This window comes from Saimiri boliviensis, chromosome 9 (assembly GCF_048565385.1).
Source record: "Saimiri boliviensis isolate mSaiBol1 chromosome 9, mSaiBol1.pri, whole genome shotgun sequence".
Taxonomy (NCBI): Eukaryota; Metazoa; Chordata; class Mammalia; order Primates; family Cebidae; genus Saimiri; species Saimiri boliviensis.
In genome coordinates, this window is record NC_133457.1 from 17,925,770 (window position 1) to 17,943,800 (window position 18,031).

General features: G+C 36.1%; 2 protein-coding genes across 3 annotated transcripts in view; one reads left to right on the forward strand and one right to left on the reverse strand.

The window, feature by feature from the left end:
* ARHGEF26 (Rho guanine nucleotide exchange factor 26) overlaps positions 1-3,254 on the forward strand; it is a 128,887-nt gene extending 125,633 nt beyond the window's left edge. For both annotated transcript variants that reach the window (XM_010335753.3, XM_003925017.4), the window contains exon 15: positions 748-3,254. In XM_010335753.3, the coding sequence (XP_010334055.1) occupies positions 748-890 (143 nt within the window). In that variant the 3' untranslated portion in view covers positions 891-3,254. The remainder of the gene's footprint in view (positions 1-747) is intronic.
* A 4,156-nt stretch (positions 3,255-7,410) lies between these two features.
* Positions 7,411-18,031, reverse strand: part of DHX36 (DEAH-box helicase 36) — a 52,039-nt gene continuing 41,418 nt past the window's right edge. The window contains exons 21-25 of the mRNA XM_003925014.4: positions 15,908-16,007; positions 15,728-15,818; positions 12,806-12,926; positions 11,953-12,105; positions 7,411-11,566 (exon numbers count right to left, since the gene is read on the reverse strand). Of these exons, the coding sequence (XP_003925063.2) occupies positions 11,381-11,566; positions 11,953-12,105; positions 12,806-12,926; positions 15,728-15,818; positions 15,908-16,007 (651 nt within the window). The 3' untranslated portion in view covers positions 7,411-11,380. The remainder of the gene's footprint in view (positions 11,567-11,952; positions 12,106-12,805; positions 12,927-15,727; positions 15,819-15,907; positions 16,008-18,031) is intronic.

Below are 18,031 nucleotides of genomic sequence, written 5' to 3' on the forward strand. Positions count from 1 at the left end.
TTCTTATGGGACACTCGTGGTCCAGGATTCAGAGTGCTATAGACCCGAGGAGTCTCATTTTGTCATCATTGCCTGTATTCCAAATCTTGATGCGTGAATGTTTGAGATTACATACATGTACTGCCTTCTCATCTCTAAGGCTAATTTTGTTGCTTCTCTGTTCTTACTCCTTTCCTCTTCCCAAGACTTTATTCCCCAAATCACTGGTTTACCAGAGGCCTCAAGATGACTTGGAAAGGTGTTTTGGGGACTCTGAAACATTTGCCTCTTCTCTTTTTGGGCTTTCCCTTCAGCTTTCTCATGTGCACCTGCCTCTCATCTATCTACACTTTATGATTCATCTAATTTGGTTTTGAGTGTAGATGCAGTCATCTGATTGGTTATTCAAAAGGAAACCGTGACGTTTTCTTTGTTCCCCAGTCCCCCGGTGACCTAGTTCTCATCTCCAAAGATTTGTCCTTTCAAAAAAATCATTTTTCCTGTTGTTCTTACCCAAAGCATCTCCTTTGCCAGCTCAGCCCCGGTTCAGATACTCAGCCTTCTCACTTCAGGGCCTCTGCTCAGGCTCTTTCCCTGGAATGTCATTCATTCCCCCTTGAAACCTTTCCCTGTTTCATTCTCCTTACCTTTCATCATCCATGGCACCTAGCCTGGAGAGCGATGCTGCCTCTCAGCTTTTTCATGTCCTCCTTGGCACCTGGCACACTCCAAATACTTGTTTGATGTGGGCTCTCTTCTTTTTCACAGGCTGGTATGAGGGGGAACGACTGCGAGATGGAGAAAGAGGCTGGTTTCCTATGGAATGTGCCAAGGAGATAACATGTCAAGCTATAATTGACAAGAATGTGGAGAGAATGGGACGCTTGCTAGGACTGGAGACCAACGTGTAGTCTCTCAGGTGGTCTTTTGTTACTGCAAGATTTGCACGACACATAGTGGGCTGGTTGGTTCTGGGCTAGTTTTCTTGTTAATTTTATCACAGCCTATTTAATTAAAAGAATGAAAACACTTGCCTTTAAGCTTGCCAGGTTGTTCTGCTCTCTCACGAGAAGAACTGTGGATACAGTTAGTTTGCACAGCTCAGTTTTTACCTATCCACACCCTTGCAGACCTCCTTAGAGGCTGAGCAGAATAGCTGAGCAATGCACTTCAGGGATCAGGTCATCTCTGCTCCTCCTAATTTCTCCGTGTTCTGGCATTAAAAAACACTATCATATCCTGGTTTTCTCTATCCTTGCCTTACTAAGGTTACTGTTTCTCTTTAAACACCCTTGTATGGTTTTCCCAGCATTAGCAAGATTTTATATCTGTCAGGAATGTCCAGTTTTGTAAATATTTTCCTTTTTTAAAAATCTGATTCTAATGCTTTGTTGACTTCAAAAGGAACTGGTAGAGTTCAGAAGGCGAGCTGTTGTATTTTTCTAAACCTATTCCCAGGAAAGGGACATTGACACTTGAAGTTTTGTCACTTTTCCTCATGAGAAGGAAAGTAGAAAGCCTTACTTTAAGGACTTTTTTTTTTTAAATCCATCTCACCCAACATTGGTTTTAGATAAGTATAGACTAATTAACCTAAACTACCTTTAACAACATAGAATTTAGATGGTTTCTCATATGTGAGAAAACCATGAATATAGGACAGGGGTCCTATTCCCCACCCTCTCGCCCCATGTCACCCAGGCTGGAGTGTGGTGGTGTGATCTTGGTTAACTGGGATCAAGTGATTCTTCTGCCTTGGCCTCCCAAGTAGCTGGGATTATAAGTATGCCAGCATGCCCAGCTAATTTTTGTATTTTTAGTAGAGACGGGGTTTTACCATGTTGGCCAGGCCGGTCTTGAACTCCTGACCTCGAGTGATTCGCCTGCCTCAGCCTCCCAAAGTGCTGAGATTACAGGTGTGAACCACCATGCCCAGCCTACTTTCTAATTAAAAAACTTCTCAAATGAGCTGATTAAAAAACCGACGTGAGGCTGCTTTGCCTTCAATAATACCTGGTTTTCAGCTGTTCCAGCTTGCTTCCAAGTAGAAATTAGCTGGAGCACACTATAGTAATCTCAAGAAAGGGAAAACTCGGCCTTAAAAGATACCAAGAAGTCAGCTTGACCTTAGTGGGAATCCATTCTAGTTGCACTAAAAGCCTTACTTGCTGTATTCAGAGTCTCTCTTAACTGTGAGTTTCTGTAGAACTTTACTTTTTCCACTAGTGCACAGAGGGAGAAAGATTATGTTAATAGTTGGTTTCATGGAGGTGATGAAGGTTGGGAGATTAAGATGGGGGAAATGATTTTTACTGGCAGCTATAGTCCCTCTCTGTTCTATTTTCTTTAACAAAGGGATAAAACCTAGCAAAGTGTACATTATTGGAAGACTCATGTACATATATATATATATATATATATATATATATATATATATATATGTGTGTGTGTGTGTGTGTGTGTGTATGTATGTATGTGTGTGTGTGTGTGTGACATATCCCAACTACTGTCTGCCAACTAGTTAAAATTGTAAAGTTACAGAAACCCAGTTGAGGGGTAAGTGTGCTTGGCTTACACACCCGGCACCCTGCCACCTTGGCAATGAGCCAGTGTGGGGCACTGGGGACTTTTAACCCTTGGATTGCTCTCTTTGACCTGTGCATACATTCTTAGTGTAAAAGACATTTCAGGTCTGAGTGACTTGAGGTCTGAGCAACTGTGTTAATAATAGCAATGGACCACAGTGGGATGTGTCTTGGGGTTTGCAAAACAAGAATTCTGTCTCTTCTTTAATAATGTCACAGATTTTTTATAGGAGAGGCTAACAGGTTGTAATTTAATGTCATGTTTTATTCAGGAAGGAAGGTAAATTTGTGCTTGCACGGGAATCATTTTGTATTATTTTTGCTAATACCCAGTTGAAGCTAAAAAGCAACTATATGAATTCTGTGAATTAATTTATAAAATGTTATACAGCTTTGGAAATATATGCATCTTATGAATCATAGTCTTATTTAGCAAGATCAATGCTGTGTATTAAAGTGTTGTTATATGGTAAGTATTTAACACATTCAGTTTTTGATTTCAACCGTGAATTGTTGTAACGTAACACAGTATTTTTATCAAACCTAGTTGTTTCTGTGAACACCTACCTGCTCCGAATTGTACATTGACTTCATTACTAAAGAACAACAATGTTCATTTTTGTCCCAGTAAATTGAGACTGCTTGTATACTTTCAGAAAAATATGTGAATTTATAAAGATTTTGTAGATACTTGTCCTTTTGTGCTGGTGTCATTTATTTTACTCCAGGTTGTTTTCAGTTAAGTATATAGTTTTCTGGATTTTTTGGCCAAATCAGTGTATTTTCTTTTTTAAAAGTTATTTTTTATTATACTTTTAAGTTCTGGGGTACATGTGCAGAACGTGTATGTTTGTTACACAGGTACATGTGCCATGGTGGTTTGCTGCTCCCATCAACCCCTCATCCACATTAGCTATTTCTCCTAATGCTATCCCTCCCCCTTCTCCCCACCCTCCAACAGGCCCCAGTCTATGATGTTCCCCTCCCTGTGTTCATGTGTTCTCATTGTTCGACTCCCGCCTATGAATGAGAAAATGCAGTGTTTGGTTTTCTGTTCTTGTGCTAGTTTGCTGAGAATGATGGTTTCCAATTTCATCATGTCCCTGCAAAGGACAACTCATCCTGCGTAGTATTCCATGGTGTATATATGCCACGTTTTCTTTATCCAGTCTATCACTGATGGGCATTTGGGATAGTTCCAAGTCTTTGCTATTGTGAACAGTGCCACAATAAACGTGTGAATGTGTGTTTATAGTAGAGTGATCTATAATCCTTTGGGTATATACCCAGTAATGGGATTGCTGGATCAAATGGTATTTCTATTTCTAGATCCTTAGGAATCGCCACACTGTTTTCCACAATGGTTAAACTAATTTACACTCCCAACAGTGTAAAAGCCATCCCTATTTCTCCACATCCTCTCCATCTGTTACGTCCTTTTTAATGAACTCCATTCTAACTGATGTGAGATGGTATCTCATTGTGGTTTTGATTTGCATTTCTCTAATGGCCAGTCATGACGAGCATTTTTTCGTATGTCTATTGGCTGCATAAATGTCTTCTTTTCAGAAGTGTCTGTTCGTATCCTTCACTCACTTTTTGATGGGGTTGTTTTCATAAATTTATTTGTAGATTCTGCATATTAGCAGTTTGTCAGATGGATAGCTTGCAAAATTTTTCTCCCATTCTGTAGGTTGCCTGTTTACTCTGATGATAGTTTCTTTTGCTGTGCAGCAGCTCTTTAATTAGATCCCATTTGTCAGTTTTGGCTTTTGTTGCCATTGATTTTCATGTTTTATTCATGAACTCTTGCCCATGACTGTGTCCTGGATGGTATTGCCTAGGTTTTCTTTCTAGGGTTGTTATGGTTTTAGGTCCTAGTTTAAGTCTTTAATCCATCTGGAGTTAGTTTTTGTGTAAGGTGTAAGGAAGGTGTTTCAGCTTTCTGCACATGGCTAGCCAGTTTTCCCAACACAATTTATTAAACAGGGAATCCTTTCCCCATTTGTTTTTGTCAGATTTGTCGAAGATCAGATGGTTGTAGACGTGTGGTGTTATTTCTGAGGCCTCTGTTCTGATCCAGTGGTCTATGTATCTATTTTGGTACCAGTACCATGATGTTTTGGTTACTGTAGTACAGTTTGTAGTATATTTTGAAGTCTGACTTCAAAGCCGAGGCCTCCAGCTTTATTCTTTTTGCTTAGGATTGTCTTGGCTATGCAGGCTCTTCTTTTGTTCCATATGAAATTTAAAGTTTTTTCCCATTCTATGAAGAAAGTCATTGGTAGCTTGATGGGGATAGCATTGAATCTATAAATTAATTTGGGCAGTATGGCCATTTTCACTATATTGATTATTCCTATCCATGAGCATGGAATGTTTTTCTATTTGTATGTGTCCTATTTCCTTGAGCAGTGGTTTGTAGTTCTCCTAGAAGAGGTCCTTCACATCTCTTGTAAGTTGTATTCCTAGGTATTTTATTCTGTTTGTAGCAGTTGTAAATGGGAGTTCACTCATGATTTGGCTCTGTTTGTCTGTTATTGGTGCATATGAATGCCTGTGATTTTTGTACATTGATTTTGTATCCTGAGACTTTGCTGAAGTTGTTTATCAGCTTAAGGAGATTTGGGGCTGAGATGATGGAGTCTTCTAAATATAAATCACGTCATGTGCAGGCAGAGATAATTTGACTTCTTTTCCTATTTTAATACCCTTTATTTATTCCTCTTGTCCAACTGCCCTGGCCAGAACTTCCAATACTATGTTGAACAGGAGTGTTGAGAGATGGTATCCTTGTCTTGTAACAGTTTTCAAAGAAAATGCTTCCAGTTTTTGCCCATTTAGTATGATACTGGCTATGGGTTTGTCATAAATGGCTATTATTTTGAGATACGTTTCATCAATACCCCTTGTGCTTCCTGGTTGAGGCGACGCCCTACCCTGGTTTGGCTCATCCTCTGTGGGCTGTCCTGCCCTGGTTTGGCTCATCCACTGTTCAGCTAGTCCCAGGGAGATGAACCGGGCACCTCAGCTGGAAATGCAGGACTCACCCACCATCTGCATTGATCTTGCTGGGAGCTGCAGATTGGAGCTGTTCCTATTTGGCCATGTTGCCAGCAATCTGAAAAATGTATTCTTTTTACAGATTACCCAGTTTTTGATATTGTTACAGCAAAAGAAAATGACTAAGACAGCAATTCACAATATTAACAAGCTAAAGAAAATAATCATATGGTTATTTTACCGATTGATGCAAAAAAATTTGGAAAAACAAACTATGGCTAAAAGTCATCTTCAATATTGTTTTATGCCATTTTAAATTTTGTAGTTACTGTGTATCTGTCAAAAGGAGCTTTTTGAGACAGTCTTGCTCTGTTGCCCAGGCTGGAGTGCTGTGGCTCACTGCAGCCCTGACCTCCCAGGTCAAGCAATCCTTCCACCTCAGTCTCCTGAGTAGCTGGGACTACAGGCACATGCTATCATACCTGGCTCATTTTTGTAAACTTTTAAAAAGACAGGGTTTCACCATGCTGCCCAGGCTGGTCTTGAACTCCTGGGCTCAAGTGAACCACCTGCCTTGGCCTTCCAAAGTGCTGAGATTATAGGCATGAGTCATCAGACCTGGCTAAAAGGATGTTTTATTTAATTTTGTTAAACTAAATTTAAAATTTTAAAATATTTAGAGATCTAGTATGTTGGCTTCCATTTTTATTCTTATCCAGACACCACAAAAACATTACGTCTGTTGTGCCTTTGCTTGAAAAACCAAGAAAAAAAAAATTGGCTTCTAGAACAAGTAAAAATAATGAAACTCTCTCATTTAACAAGAGAAACAGCCATTAAGAGAAAGTGAGGTGAATGGAAGCTATGGGAAAGATTAAGAATTGAAATATTTAACATAAATATACAGCTAGAAGGGCCAAAAAGATAAATGTCACCAAGGAATCACTTTTTCATTAATTTAAAGCTTTGTTAAAATTAATTTTATTCTCAACCACAATGTTCACTGTGTAAAGGTAATATAACACACAAGGACTCAGAAATAGAAAAATTCAACTCAAAAATTTATACCAGACCATTAAGATATGAATCAAATTTAAGAACCAGAAAAAAAGGTAGTAACAATTTAAAAGTTCCCTATCATCCACAGTAGACTGGCTCTACAGTGCTTCCATATCAGCTATTTTCCTTAGCTCTGACTTTTCCAATACCAGTAAATATTTTTTCTTATGTCCCATTCTTCACCTCATGACGAATATACAACCTCTTGCCTTCATAACTATGTAAAACTGGTGCTAGTCTCTCCTGGCACTTAATAACACTGGCTTAACTCTTACACTGTACCAACCAAGTCAAGAGCAGCAGCACATCTGGCCTTTATAAATGTCAAGGAATGTAAATAACTTTCTGGATCTCTAAAATTAATTAGTAATCCTCCTTATCCCTAGTCAGATACAGCCTTAAAACCTCAGTCATTTAACATATGAGATGAAAAATCAAAACCCACACAGAAATACTTAAGATAACTAAGGAAAACAGCAAACAACACAGGGAAAGATGCTCATCATTAATCACTTTAGGAATACAAATTAAACCCACAATGAGGTATGATTCCTCATTCACTAAAGGCTAAAACTAAAACAACAGCTAAAAATACCAGGTACTGGCAAGGATGTGGAACACTTTGATCCATCCCCCACAATGCTGTTGGGAATGTAAAATTTCAGCTAGTTCTGAAAACAGTTTAACAGCTTCTTATACAAACACACTTACCATATAATACCTTAAGCTTAGGTATTTACCGAAGAGAAAGGAAAACATATAACCACACAAAGACCTGTATACATATGTTCATAGCAGCTTTATTCGTAACAGCAAAAAAATGGAAAATGACTCAAATGTCCATCAATTGGTAAATGAATTAACAAACTGTGGTGTGATCATAAAATGCAAATACTAATAAATGATAAAACAAACTACTAATACATGTAACAATATCAGTATCTCTACAGTATTACGTTAAGTGAAAGAACATGAACACAAAAGACTATGTCTGACTCTGATTATCTGAAATTCTAGAAAAGGCAAAACAAATGTGACAAAAAGCAGTTCAATGGTTTGCCAGTGGGTAGAAGTGGGGGCAAGGGATAGACTACAAAGTGGAAAAAGGGAAATTTTTAGGTGAAAGAAATGTTCTGTACCAAGATTGTGGTGTTGGTAATTACATGACTATGTATTTGATAAAATTCGCTGAATTATATACTTAAATTGGTTAATTTTTATTATAAAGTAATACCTTAAAATTTATTATAAAATAATACCTAAAGTTTATATATATCAAAAGGGAACAATGGTAACATGATTTACTTTATATACTACATTTCCAACTATTCTCCAGTGAGGATGTACTGTTTTAAAATCAGAACAAAAATCCCATTAAAAACAATTAGCATATTATAAACATGAGTATACATGACCACAATGACTTATAAATAAATACAGACTCAGAGCTAAGAATAGAAAGAAATTTGCCACCACTTACATTGGGTAAAGAAGTACTAAAATTCCTCCTAAAGCTTTTGTATAATTCATAACTTTTAGGGGAAAACTTTGTTTTAAAAATGCAGTAAGGATAGAGAATGCCTTTCAATAATTGGTGTAAGTTCATCCAGAGCTTTTGCCCAAATTAATGAATTAGGAAGGTATCACATGTGCTCAATATTCAAAGATGCTTTTGAAAGATTATTCAGTAATTTATTTCTTTTGCTTTTCTCTGTTAAGTTTCTGTTTGAGGTTTCTTTTTTTCAAGAGTTATTCTCTGTATTGCTCAAAATGATGAAACAAACAGATTTTCCTTATTATCTTATTCTTTAAAACCACAAAAGAACAAACAGTTCTTAGACCTATTTTCTACTCAATAATGCCCTATTTTGTAAACAAAAGAAATAGAATTAAGTAGCACCTTGAATTAAAATTTCCATCCTGATCAGCTGTACAGAAGACAGAAATTGTAGGTAACAACTGCTTTAATCTCTGTGAACACCTCATTAATTAAATAATTCCTCCAGAATATTTTTCACATTCATATGAGAATTAAATATTGGTTTGCAAACACAGAACCAAATAACAATCTTTTTTACAGAATCTCTAAATCCTTTCTTCCAAGACCATTTTGGCCAATTTACTCAATTTAAACTGGATAATCAAAGCAAGGGGAAAAAAAGCACAAACATACACTTTCCTACAGAGCAAGAAAGACCAGATGGTCACCTCAACTTTAGAGGCAAAACCAGTATACTGTAATATTGTGACGTGACTCTAAGGCCAGAATTCAGTGAGAGACAGATCACTTTTAGATGACCAGCCAAGATAATGGACTTGGGACATAACATGTTATGTACATTCCCAGGATTGGGAGCAGTACCCAAACAAGTGCTGTTAACGTATCACTCTAGCATTATCAATACATCCCAGTCATTGTATGATCCTCTTAACTCCTTTGGTTTCCTTGCATTTATTGGAAGGCACATTAGAATTTGCATTTTTTAGAGTGCAGCCAAAATGCTTTTCCTTTTTCTTTCTGCAGCATGTCCAGCAGTTTTACACCTTCTGTCAGACATATAGGTTAAAACTCTTACACTGCAAAATCAATAGTATAATACCCAGTGATGGATAGGGTATGCTTCAGATTAGTATCCTTTTTAACAGGTTAAAAATACCCTACTAGGGGCTGGGCGCAGTGGCTCATCCCTGTAACGCCAGTACTTTGGGAAGCTGAGGTGGGTAGATCGCTTGAGCCCAGGAGTTCGAGACCAGCCTGGGCAACACGGTGAAATCCTGTCTCTACAAAAAATACAGAAATTATCTGGGTGTGGTGGTGCACACCTGTAGTCCCAGCTACTCAGGAAGCTGAGGCAGGAGGATCACTTGAACCCAGGAGGTGAAGGCTGCAGTGAACCAAGATCACACCACTGCACTACAGCCAGGGTGACAGGGCAAGACACCGTCTCCAAATATAAAACAACAACAACAACAAAACAAGCAAAAAACTAACAATATCCTTTTAAGTGGCTTAAACGATTGAAGGGTTATTATATCAAAATAAGTCCACATGTAGAACAGTTCTACAATGGGTTAATTCTGAAGCTTACCAGCATCATCAAAGACTCTGGTGACTTCTATCTTTCCACTGAGCCAACCTCAGTCTATGAGTCCATGTCCCCTTGTGATCATTAGTTGGCTGCAGCAGTTCCAACTATCAGAGTCAGACAAGACAATGTCCAGAGAGAGCAGGATTTTCTCCTCCAAGTCTATTAGTAAAACAATTCTCAGACAGCCCCTTGAAGATCACTAGGACATGTATGTACTCATGCTTTATCAATTATTCATAACGTGGATAAGACCACATGTGATTAGCTTAGAACAGCAAGATTCACTCTTGGGGAAAGGGTCCAACATATCTGGGCACAGAGCTGTGCAGACAGGAACACCTGAATAAAGCAAGAAGTGAGGGACAAAATGGTTGCTGGCCGGCAATCAACAGTATTTAACCCAATCTGATAGGGCTGAAAATATAAAGCATGTGTTGTCATACTACCTGCCTTGGCTAAGAAGGCAAGTAGTAATAACAAAAAAAAGGGTAGACATTACAAAATATTTCAGGGACAAATAACAACTAGATTCAGAGAGTACAGGCACTAACTAACCTATGTGCTTTACATGCATTAATGTATTTCATCCTCACAACTGTTACCTGTACAGTCGTCCCTCAGTATCTGTGGGAGACTGGTTTCCAACTCCTACCCCTCAAATACCAAAATCCATGGATGCTCAAGTCCTTTATATAAATGGCATAGTATTTGCATCTTAACTAGGAATATCCTCCCATATACTTCAAGTTGTCTCTAGATTATTTATAATAACTAATACAATGTAAATACATAAATAGCTGTTAAAACTGTATTGTTTAGGAATGGCAAGGAAAAAAGGTCTGCACATGTTCAGTACAGATATTACCATTCATTTCTTTTTTCCAAATACCTTCTATCCATGGTTGCTTGAATCCACAGACGTAGAATGCACGGATACGGAGGGTCAACTGTATATTACAGGTAAGGAAAAAGAGAAGCCAAGACACTGACTAAGTGACAGAGCTGAGACTGGAACTGCTCTCCATTGAGAGACTCACGCTCTCAACTGCTGTATTATGCTGCACAGGGTGATGCAAAAAGGGTACAAGTTTTAAAAATAGTAAAAATATCAAATCAACCAAGCCAAAGGTGGAAATATAGACACCAATCCAAGAAGTTGGCTGAGATTTAACATGCTACATTTTATTAAATACTGGGCTTTATTACAACAAATTCATTTACTTCTGATAGAAGTTTCATTTAAAAAAATGTGGCTGTGTTCAAATTCTTACTTGACACTGCTTTTTGGCTGAACATTCTATTTTTACTGGTGATATCATCAGTCATTATGAGCAAAAAGATTAATTTTGTGTAACAGAACAAAGGAATTTCTCAAGTGGTACAATACTAAATATATATAAAGGGAATATACTCCCAAAGAGTGGGCATGACCACAGCAGAATATATGATCAGAGAACATATTGCTTTTATAGTATATATATGTATATATATAAAATAGCTCCATATAACATCAAGTCATGCACATTAAGTCTTTACTACTTACTGAAGGTTTCTATCTTACACATGAAAACTGGTCATGTCCCAGGGTTTGGCGTCCAGCTAAAATTTAAACTATGATGGAGAATGGCTGTCAAACTGGCTTTTCAGACCACTCCTGAAAAGTTGTCAGCTGTAATATCCATCCTGGAATCGTGGTGGAAAGTTCCTGGGAGTTGCCTTTTCCTGTGTTTTGATCAAGTCTATAATAGCTGACAGCACTGCACAGTCTCTGGATTTAGTGTCATTCCAGTCTACAGGATGAGGACTTTCAATTTTCTCTTGCAGAAGAATATCTAGTTCCTTTCTTAATTCCTAAGGTTGGAAAAATTACACATGTTCAACAAAGGCAGCAGATATATTATCAAATAACATAATAAATGAAACTGATTTACCTGATACAAGGAGTTTCACAAGCAATGGCTCAAAAGCTAAAATATTTAGTGAGCAATCAATTAAAGTGTGGTTGTAAGTGAACAACTGAAGTGCAATTAAAATTCACACTGCAATCACACTGAGCCATTGAGAATGGCTGGTTTGTTACCCCGTCTAAAGACAATTAAGAAAAACCAGGAATCGTTTTTTTCAAAATTATTTGCCCAGCTGAAATAGAGCAAGAAATGTTAACATATGTAACATTTAAGCAAACCACATGACCACATGCTAACACTTAGATTAAAGATAATTCCATAGTCAGTCACCTTAACAAGATGGGCAATTCTTGCTGGAGACTGAAATATAATCCACTCATCTACAGCAATAGTTTCCTGATCATTATCCTTCTGGATGGAAATATCACCTCCAAAGAACAAGAGACAGTATGGGGAAATCTCTGTGCAGTCATACAAGTATATCTGTAATAAAAATTAAGTGAATTAATACTCTCTGGAGTCTGAAAAGATGACTACATAAATTCAACCATATTAATTAATGAGTACCTCCCTTCTAAAATATTTATTAACCTGCTATTGTAATTACAGAGATTAATTTGTAAGAAATATCATTTTAAATGAGCCATCTTTTAGGTTGGTATCTTATATTTTTGCTTCAAACATAGGTATCTTATATTTTTGCTTCAAACTAAGCACTACTCTTTGAACAAAGTATATTCTGAGTAACAAAACCAAAAGACTAATGTAGCCGGTTATTTTTACATGGTTTTTTATAAATCATCTCAAACTATTGTTCTAAAGAAAAAATATAAACAGAATCTCCATATGCTGAACAATACTTATAAGGTATACTGAGATGCTAACAATATTCGCTACACAATATAAACTACTGTACCTTATAAAATATGCCACTATTTCTTGAAAGCAAGTTCTGAAAGAAAATTATGCAAATCAAGTAACTGTTCTAATTAAAATACAAAGATCCATCATTACAGACCTGAAAATAAAAAGTATAAGTTGTCTGGGGAAAAAGTTACTCATGTCACAGGAATAAGAGGCAACAACAAAAAAAAATTTTGTATATAATTGTTAAAACTATACAATCATAAAAATACAATGAGACTGATCATCAGATCCTTAATTATTTTAAATGTTCACTTACACTGCTTGTTCTCATCTTTAGGTGATAGATAAGCCAGTTGTAGTGAAAGTCTGTTTGCTCCACATTAACAGATTTAGGATGAACAGAAACCAGTCCATCGGTTTTTGTGTAAACTTTTACCCTTTAAAAAAATTAAAATGCAGTTTGTTAAAAAGAAATCTTCTAGAGAATTTTTTTTTAAACTACTTAAAAAACTGATAGAAGGGCTTGGTAAAAACCAAAATACTCCAGAGAATAATTCAGCTTATTTTTGCAAAATAAAAATATTTATATTTGAGGACAGAGCATAATTTTCCTAAAAATATATAAAAAAATGCTATCAAGTATGAATATTTTACATCATGTAACTAATCTTCTTGCAGGTATAATCACTCAACATATGAGAAAACTGACAGAATATTATCTTCCTTAAGAATAAATAACAAAATATATAAAATAATTTAAGTGATTCATACCAAGAGAAGAGTCTATACATTTTACTGTGACAATCATGATATAGTTAAATAGCCCTTGATTTACAAAATAACTCTGTAAAATTCTGACTTAAAAATTTTACAGATGAATAAAAAATAAAAGTTAAGAATTCTCTTTAAATTCATGTTGACGGTTCTAATTCAATCTCACAAGTCCTAGGTCTTTTTTTTTTTTTTTTTTGGATAGTCATATACATTTTATCTCAATTCATGTCTTTAATATTATTCAACAGGGAGATGTTTAATAATTTATTTTAAATAGTTAATTACCTATATTAAATAAAAGCATAAAAGCTAATAATTCACTAATGTTTCCTATTTGTTTTTAGGAGGGTCTCTTTTGAAGTTTTTTTTTTGGGCGGAGTCTCCCTCTGTCACCCAGACTGCAGACTGGAGTGCAGTGGCCTCATCTCAGCTCACTACAGCCTCCACCTCTGAGGTTCCAGAGATTCTCTTACCTCAGCCTCCCAGGTAGCTGGGATTACAGATATGCATTACCACCATGCCCAGCTAATTCTTGCATTTTTAGTAGTAATGGGGTTTCACCAGGTTGGACAGGCTGGTCTTAAAGTCCTGATCTCAAGTGATCCACCCACCCCAGCCTCCCAAAGTGCTAGGATTACAGACAGGTGTGAGCCACCATGCCTGGTCTCTTTTGGAGTTCTAAGAATTCATAATACTTGTACCAAAATCATGAATCATAGTTATGAATACCTAGAATATGCATATGTAAATAAATAAACCAGAAATTATTTTTTCTCACTTCAAGTCAATTTACCAATACCATCCTGCAACCCTGCATATCTAGAGCAAAAGCTGGCATTTTCTTTCCTTTTTTTTTTCTTTTTTTGAGACAGGCTAGACTGTAGTAGCATGATCTCCTCTCACTATACAGTGGTGCAATCCTGACTCACTGCAACCTCTGCCTCCTGGGCTCAAGTGATCTGCCAGCCTCAGCTTCCTAAAGTGCTAGGATTACAGGAGTGAGCGACTGTCCTGGCCCAACAAATTTCCGTACAGGACCAGATAGTTTATATTTTAGGGTCTATATTAGGGGCTCTATAATTTCTGTCACTAACATTTAACTCTGCTCGTGTAGAAGGAAAGCAGAATAGACAACATGAAAAAAGAAATGGGCAGGGATGTGTTTCAACCAAAAAATGTACAAAAACAAGTTTTTGGCATATAGGTCAAAATTTGCTGACTCTTAGTCTGGACCAAAACAAAGCATCAGTCCAAAGAAAACATTTTTTCATAAAGCCCTCCCGGGATAGCAGGGAGGAAAATAAAATGAATTTCAGAGACTTTGTGTTAAGCTACCTGTAAAGTTAGGTAAACATTAAAAAAAAAAAAAATTGGCCAAGTATTGATTTTGAAAAAGTTACTTAAATCACTTGAAACGTTACAATCAAAATGATTACAATTAATCAGCTACCCATTACCTGTTATTTGGAATAGGGTTTCTTGACTTTAGTACTATTGACACACTATTATGACACCACAAGTATCTCCAGACACTGTCAAATGTCCCCTTTGGGGGCAAAATCACCCCAGTTGCCAACCATTGCCCAAGAACAATATCTGCACTTTGGCCTATCTTTAAAGTCTATTTTTTTTTTCCTGTTTATAATCACAGAATGCCAACTTTCATTTAACATCAGCTTAAATATTTTACATGTTACTACACAATAAATTTTAATGCCCACCTATGGAGATGCATTATAGCATTATAAAACCACAATTTCTCCATTGCTACTAAAAATCTATATTGTTTACAATATAGCTGTTAGGAAACATTTGAAATTACTTCCTTAAGACACATCTATTAAATTAAAAGCTCACTCATCCATGCACTGGGTCAGTGACTATTTTAATGACTCAATACATAATTCTAACCCAGAGTGCCTTCCAAAATAGTAGTAGCAATCATACTATTGGTCATTTGTGACTCTGAGTTTCTCTGTATCCTTTAGCTAGAATGAGCTCATTCTAGCTCATCTTCACTGTTGTCTCCATTTACTACTAAGGACTAACCTGTATATACATTATTATACTTTACTTCTCAAAATAGTGAAATTACAATTTTATTCAAAGAGCTAAGTTATCCATTTTATAAGAGGAAAAAATTTCTGAAACAAAATCTACTCTAAGTAATCTCTATCCAGGCACTGGTATTTATTAGCAGGCTGGCTTTTCTAATATCTACATTGGTATTATGTTGTAGCATTCTTTGTGAATAATAGGTGATCAGAGAAACAATTCCAGGATGTGTTGTGAGGGAAAATAATACCACTGCTGAACATAGTTCACCTTCTTTAAAATGATTAAATGAATAAGAATATAACCAACATATAAGAACACATTTATAATATAAGCCTGGTTACATAAGAGGATTTCAAAAGTTTAAGGAGAGAATTACAAGTAATTCATAACAATCTTCAATGCTTACATTTTTCTTTTTTTACCCAAATTAAGTCGAATTTTAGCAACTTTGGGATATAAACCAGCACAGATGACAGCTTTAATTATCTTCTCATTATCTATAGGGGGTGAGAAGGTAGAGGGAAAAAAGTAAAATACTGACACAACGGACAAAAGATACTTATTTACACTGCGTTTTCTGCTTTACCTGAATTTATATTAGATTCTGGATCTTTAGGATTTCTACTGCTTACAAATCCAGCTCCAAGAAGATGCTCAGCAAACTGTCCTTTCATATTATGCAGCATCTAGGAAGGAATGGCAGCAAATAGAACTAGAATACCTCTCACACAATGCAGATATCAAATATACATTAATACATAAATTGAGTTGTAAGCTATCCCTGCTTTATGAAAACACTTTTGCAAACATGTCTTAAAGTAAGGGTTGGCAAACTACAAAAGCTGTTTTTGTCAATAAAATTTTACTGGAACACAGCCATACCCATTCATCTACATGTGGCTCCTTTTGCACTGCAATGGCAGAGGTCAATGCTTGTAACTGAGATCATATGGCCTGTAAGCCTAAAATATTACCTACTGTTCACAGAAAAAGTTTGTATGCTGTAAGGAATAACCACTGATGTTTAAGGATTACTCCATTTTGCAAAAGATTAACACAATTTTAAAAATTATTCTCCACCTCCATTTAAAAAAATATAGAAAAGCATAAAAAAAACAACATCCATATTTCTATTACTGAGAATATGGTTAACAATGGCATGTAAGCTTAAGGTTTATTTTTTGCTTTTTTGAGGAAAAAAATGATACACGGCTTATTATAAAGCATTCGAATAATACAGAAAAGTACTTCCCTTGTCTAAATAGAATAAACAAGATTGCAGACACCCACTAAGCATATATACGGATAGAGGAAATGTATTCTAATAATGGAATCATAATACAGAAATAATTAATTTTATTAATAAAATAATACAACAATTAAAAAGAAAAGTTAAATAGAAATGAAAATGAATGACCAGAAGAATCTTAAATTTTCATAATCACAAGAAACATTTCCTAAGGAATTCCTATTAGATATTATGCAACATAAAGTTGGTTATATTTAAGTATATATCCCTTGTATGAAAGATGTGACTTTGGTTTCCCCACCTAATTTTCATTATACCTAACTTTCTTAGATATCTCCTGGTTTTTACTGCCATTATTTTATATTGTTTAGGATAATAATCTTTACATCCTATTTTGCACGTATAATTCCTACCACCATTTTATTAGCTCTATATTTAAATAATTCTAAAGTATACTACCAGCTGATTTAGTATGCACTTTCCATTCCTGAAATCTCCACTGTGGTTTCTCTTTTAATTAATAGGATCTCACCGTTGATGGGCTTTTCAAGAAGAGCTCAGGGGTATACTATTTCTTGAGCATGTTGTTGAATGCTTGTTTTTCTTTACACCTGAATTCATATCCTGACAGGTCATGACATTCTCAAACACTTGGATTCAGTTACCTTTTCATACTTCTGCTCATTTCATTTTTTCCATTTCAAAGAAATTTTCTTATATATGTCTTTAAATAAACATTCAATTACACAAGATTTCTATGCAGACACTAATATCTACTGTTCTCGTGATGGATCAGTCCCTATCTTGTTGTCTTTAAGATTTTACTTACTGCTTTAATTTTCTTCTTTTTTCAGGCACATCCATAAACTGATTACTTCAAGCTTTTTTCCTATGGCAATAACTTGTTTTTAAGGAAGGTCCATTCTATTCCTTGTGATTTTCTTTTGATCTTCAATTTGTTTTCTTAGCTCAGGAGTCTTTTCATTCATTCTATTGGTTTATTTTCTAACCTTTGTTTTGCTGAATTCACATTCTTATTAGCTATTCTGTATTATGAAACAGTTGTAAGGTGTTTTCTATTGAAACACAGTATTCCATTCTTTTTTTTTTCTTTTTTTCCAGAATTGTGGTTATCCTTTTTTTTCCCATTTTGCTAGTGACTGGGAACTTCTTTTTTTTTTTTTTTTTTTTTTTGAGACGGAGTTTCGCTCTTGTTGCCCAGGCTGGAGTGCAATGGCGCGATCTCGGCTCACCGCAACCTCCGCCTCCTGGGTTCAGGCAATTCTCCTGCCTCAGCCTCCCGAGTAGCTGGGATTACAGGCACGCGCCACCATGCCCAGCTGATTTTTTGTATTTTTAGTAGAGACGGGGTTTCACCATGTTGACCAGGATGGTCTCGATCTCTCGACCTCGTGATCCACCCACCTCGGCCTCCCAAAGTGCTGGGATTACAGGCTTGAG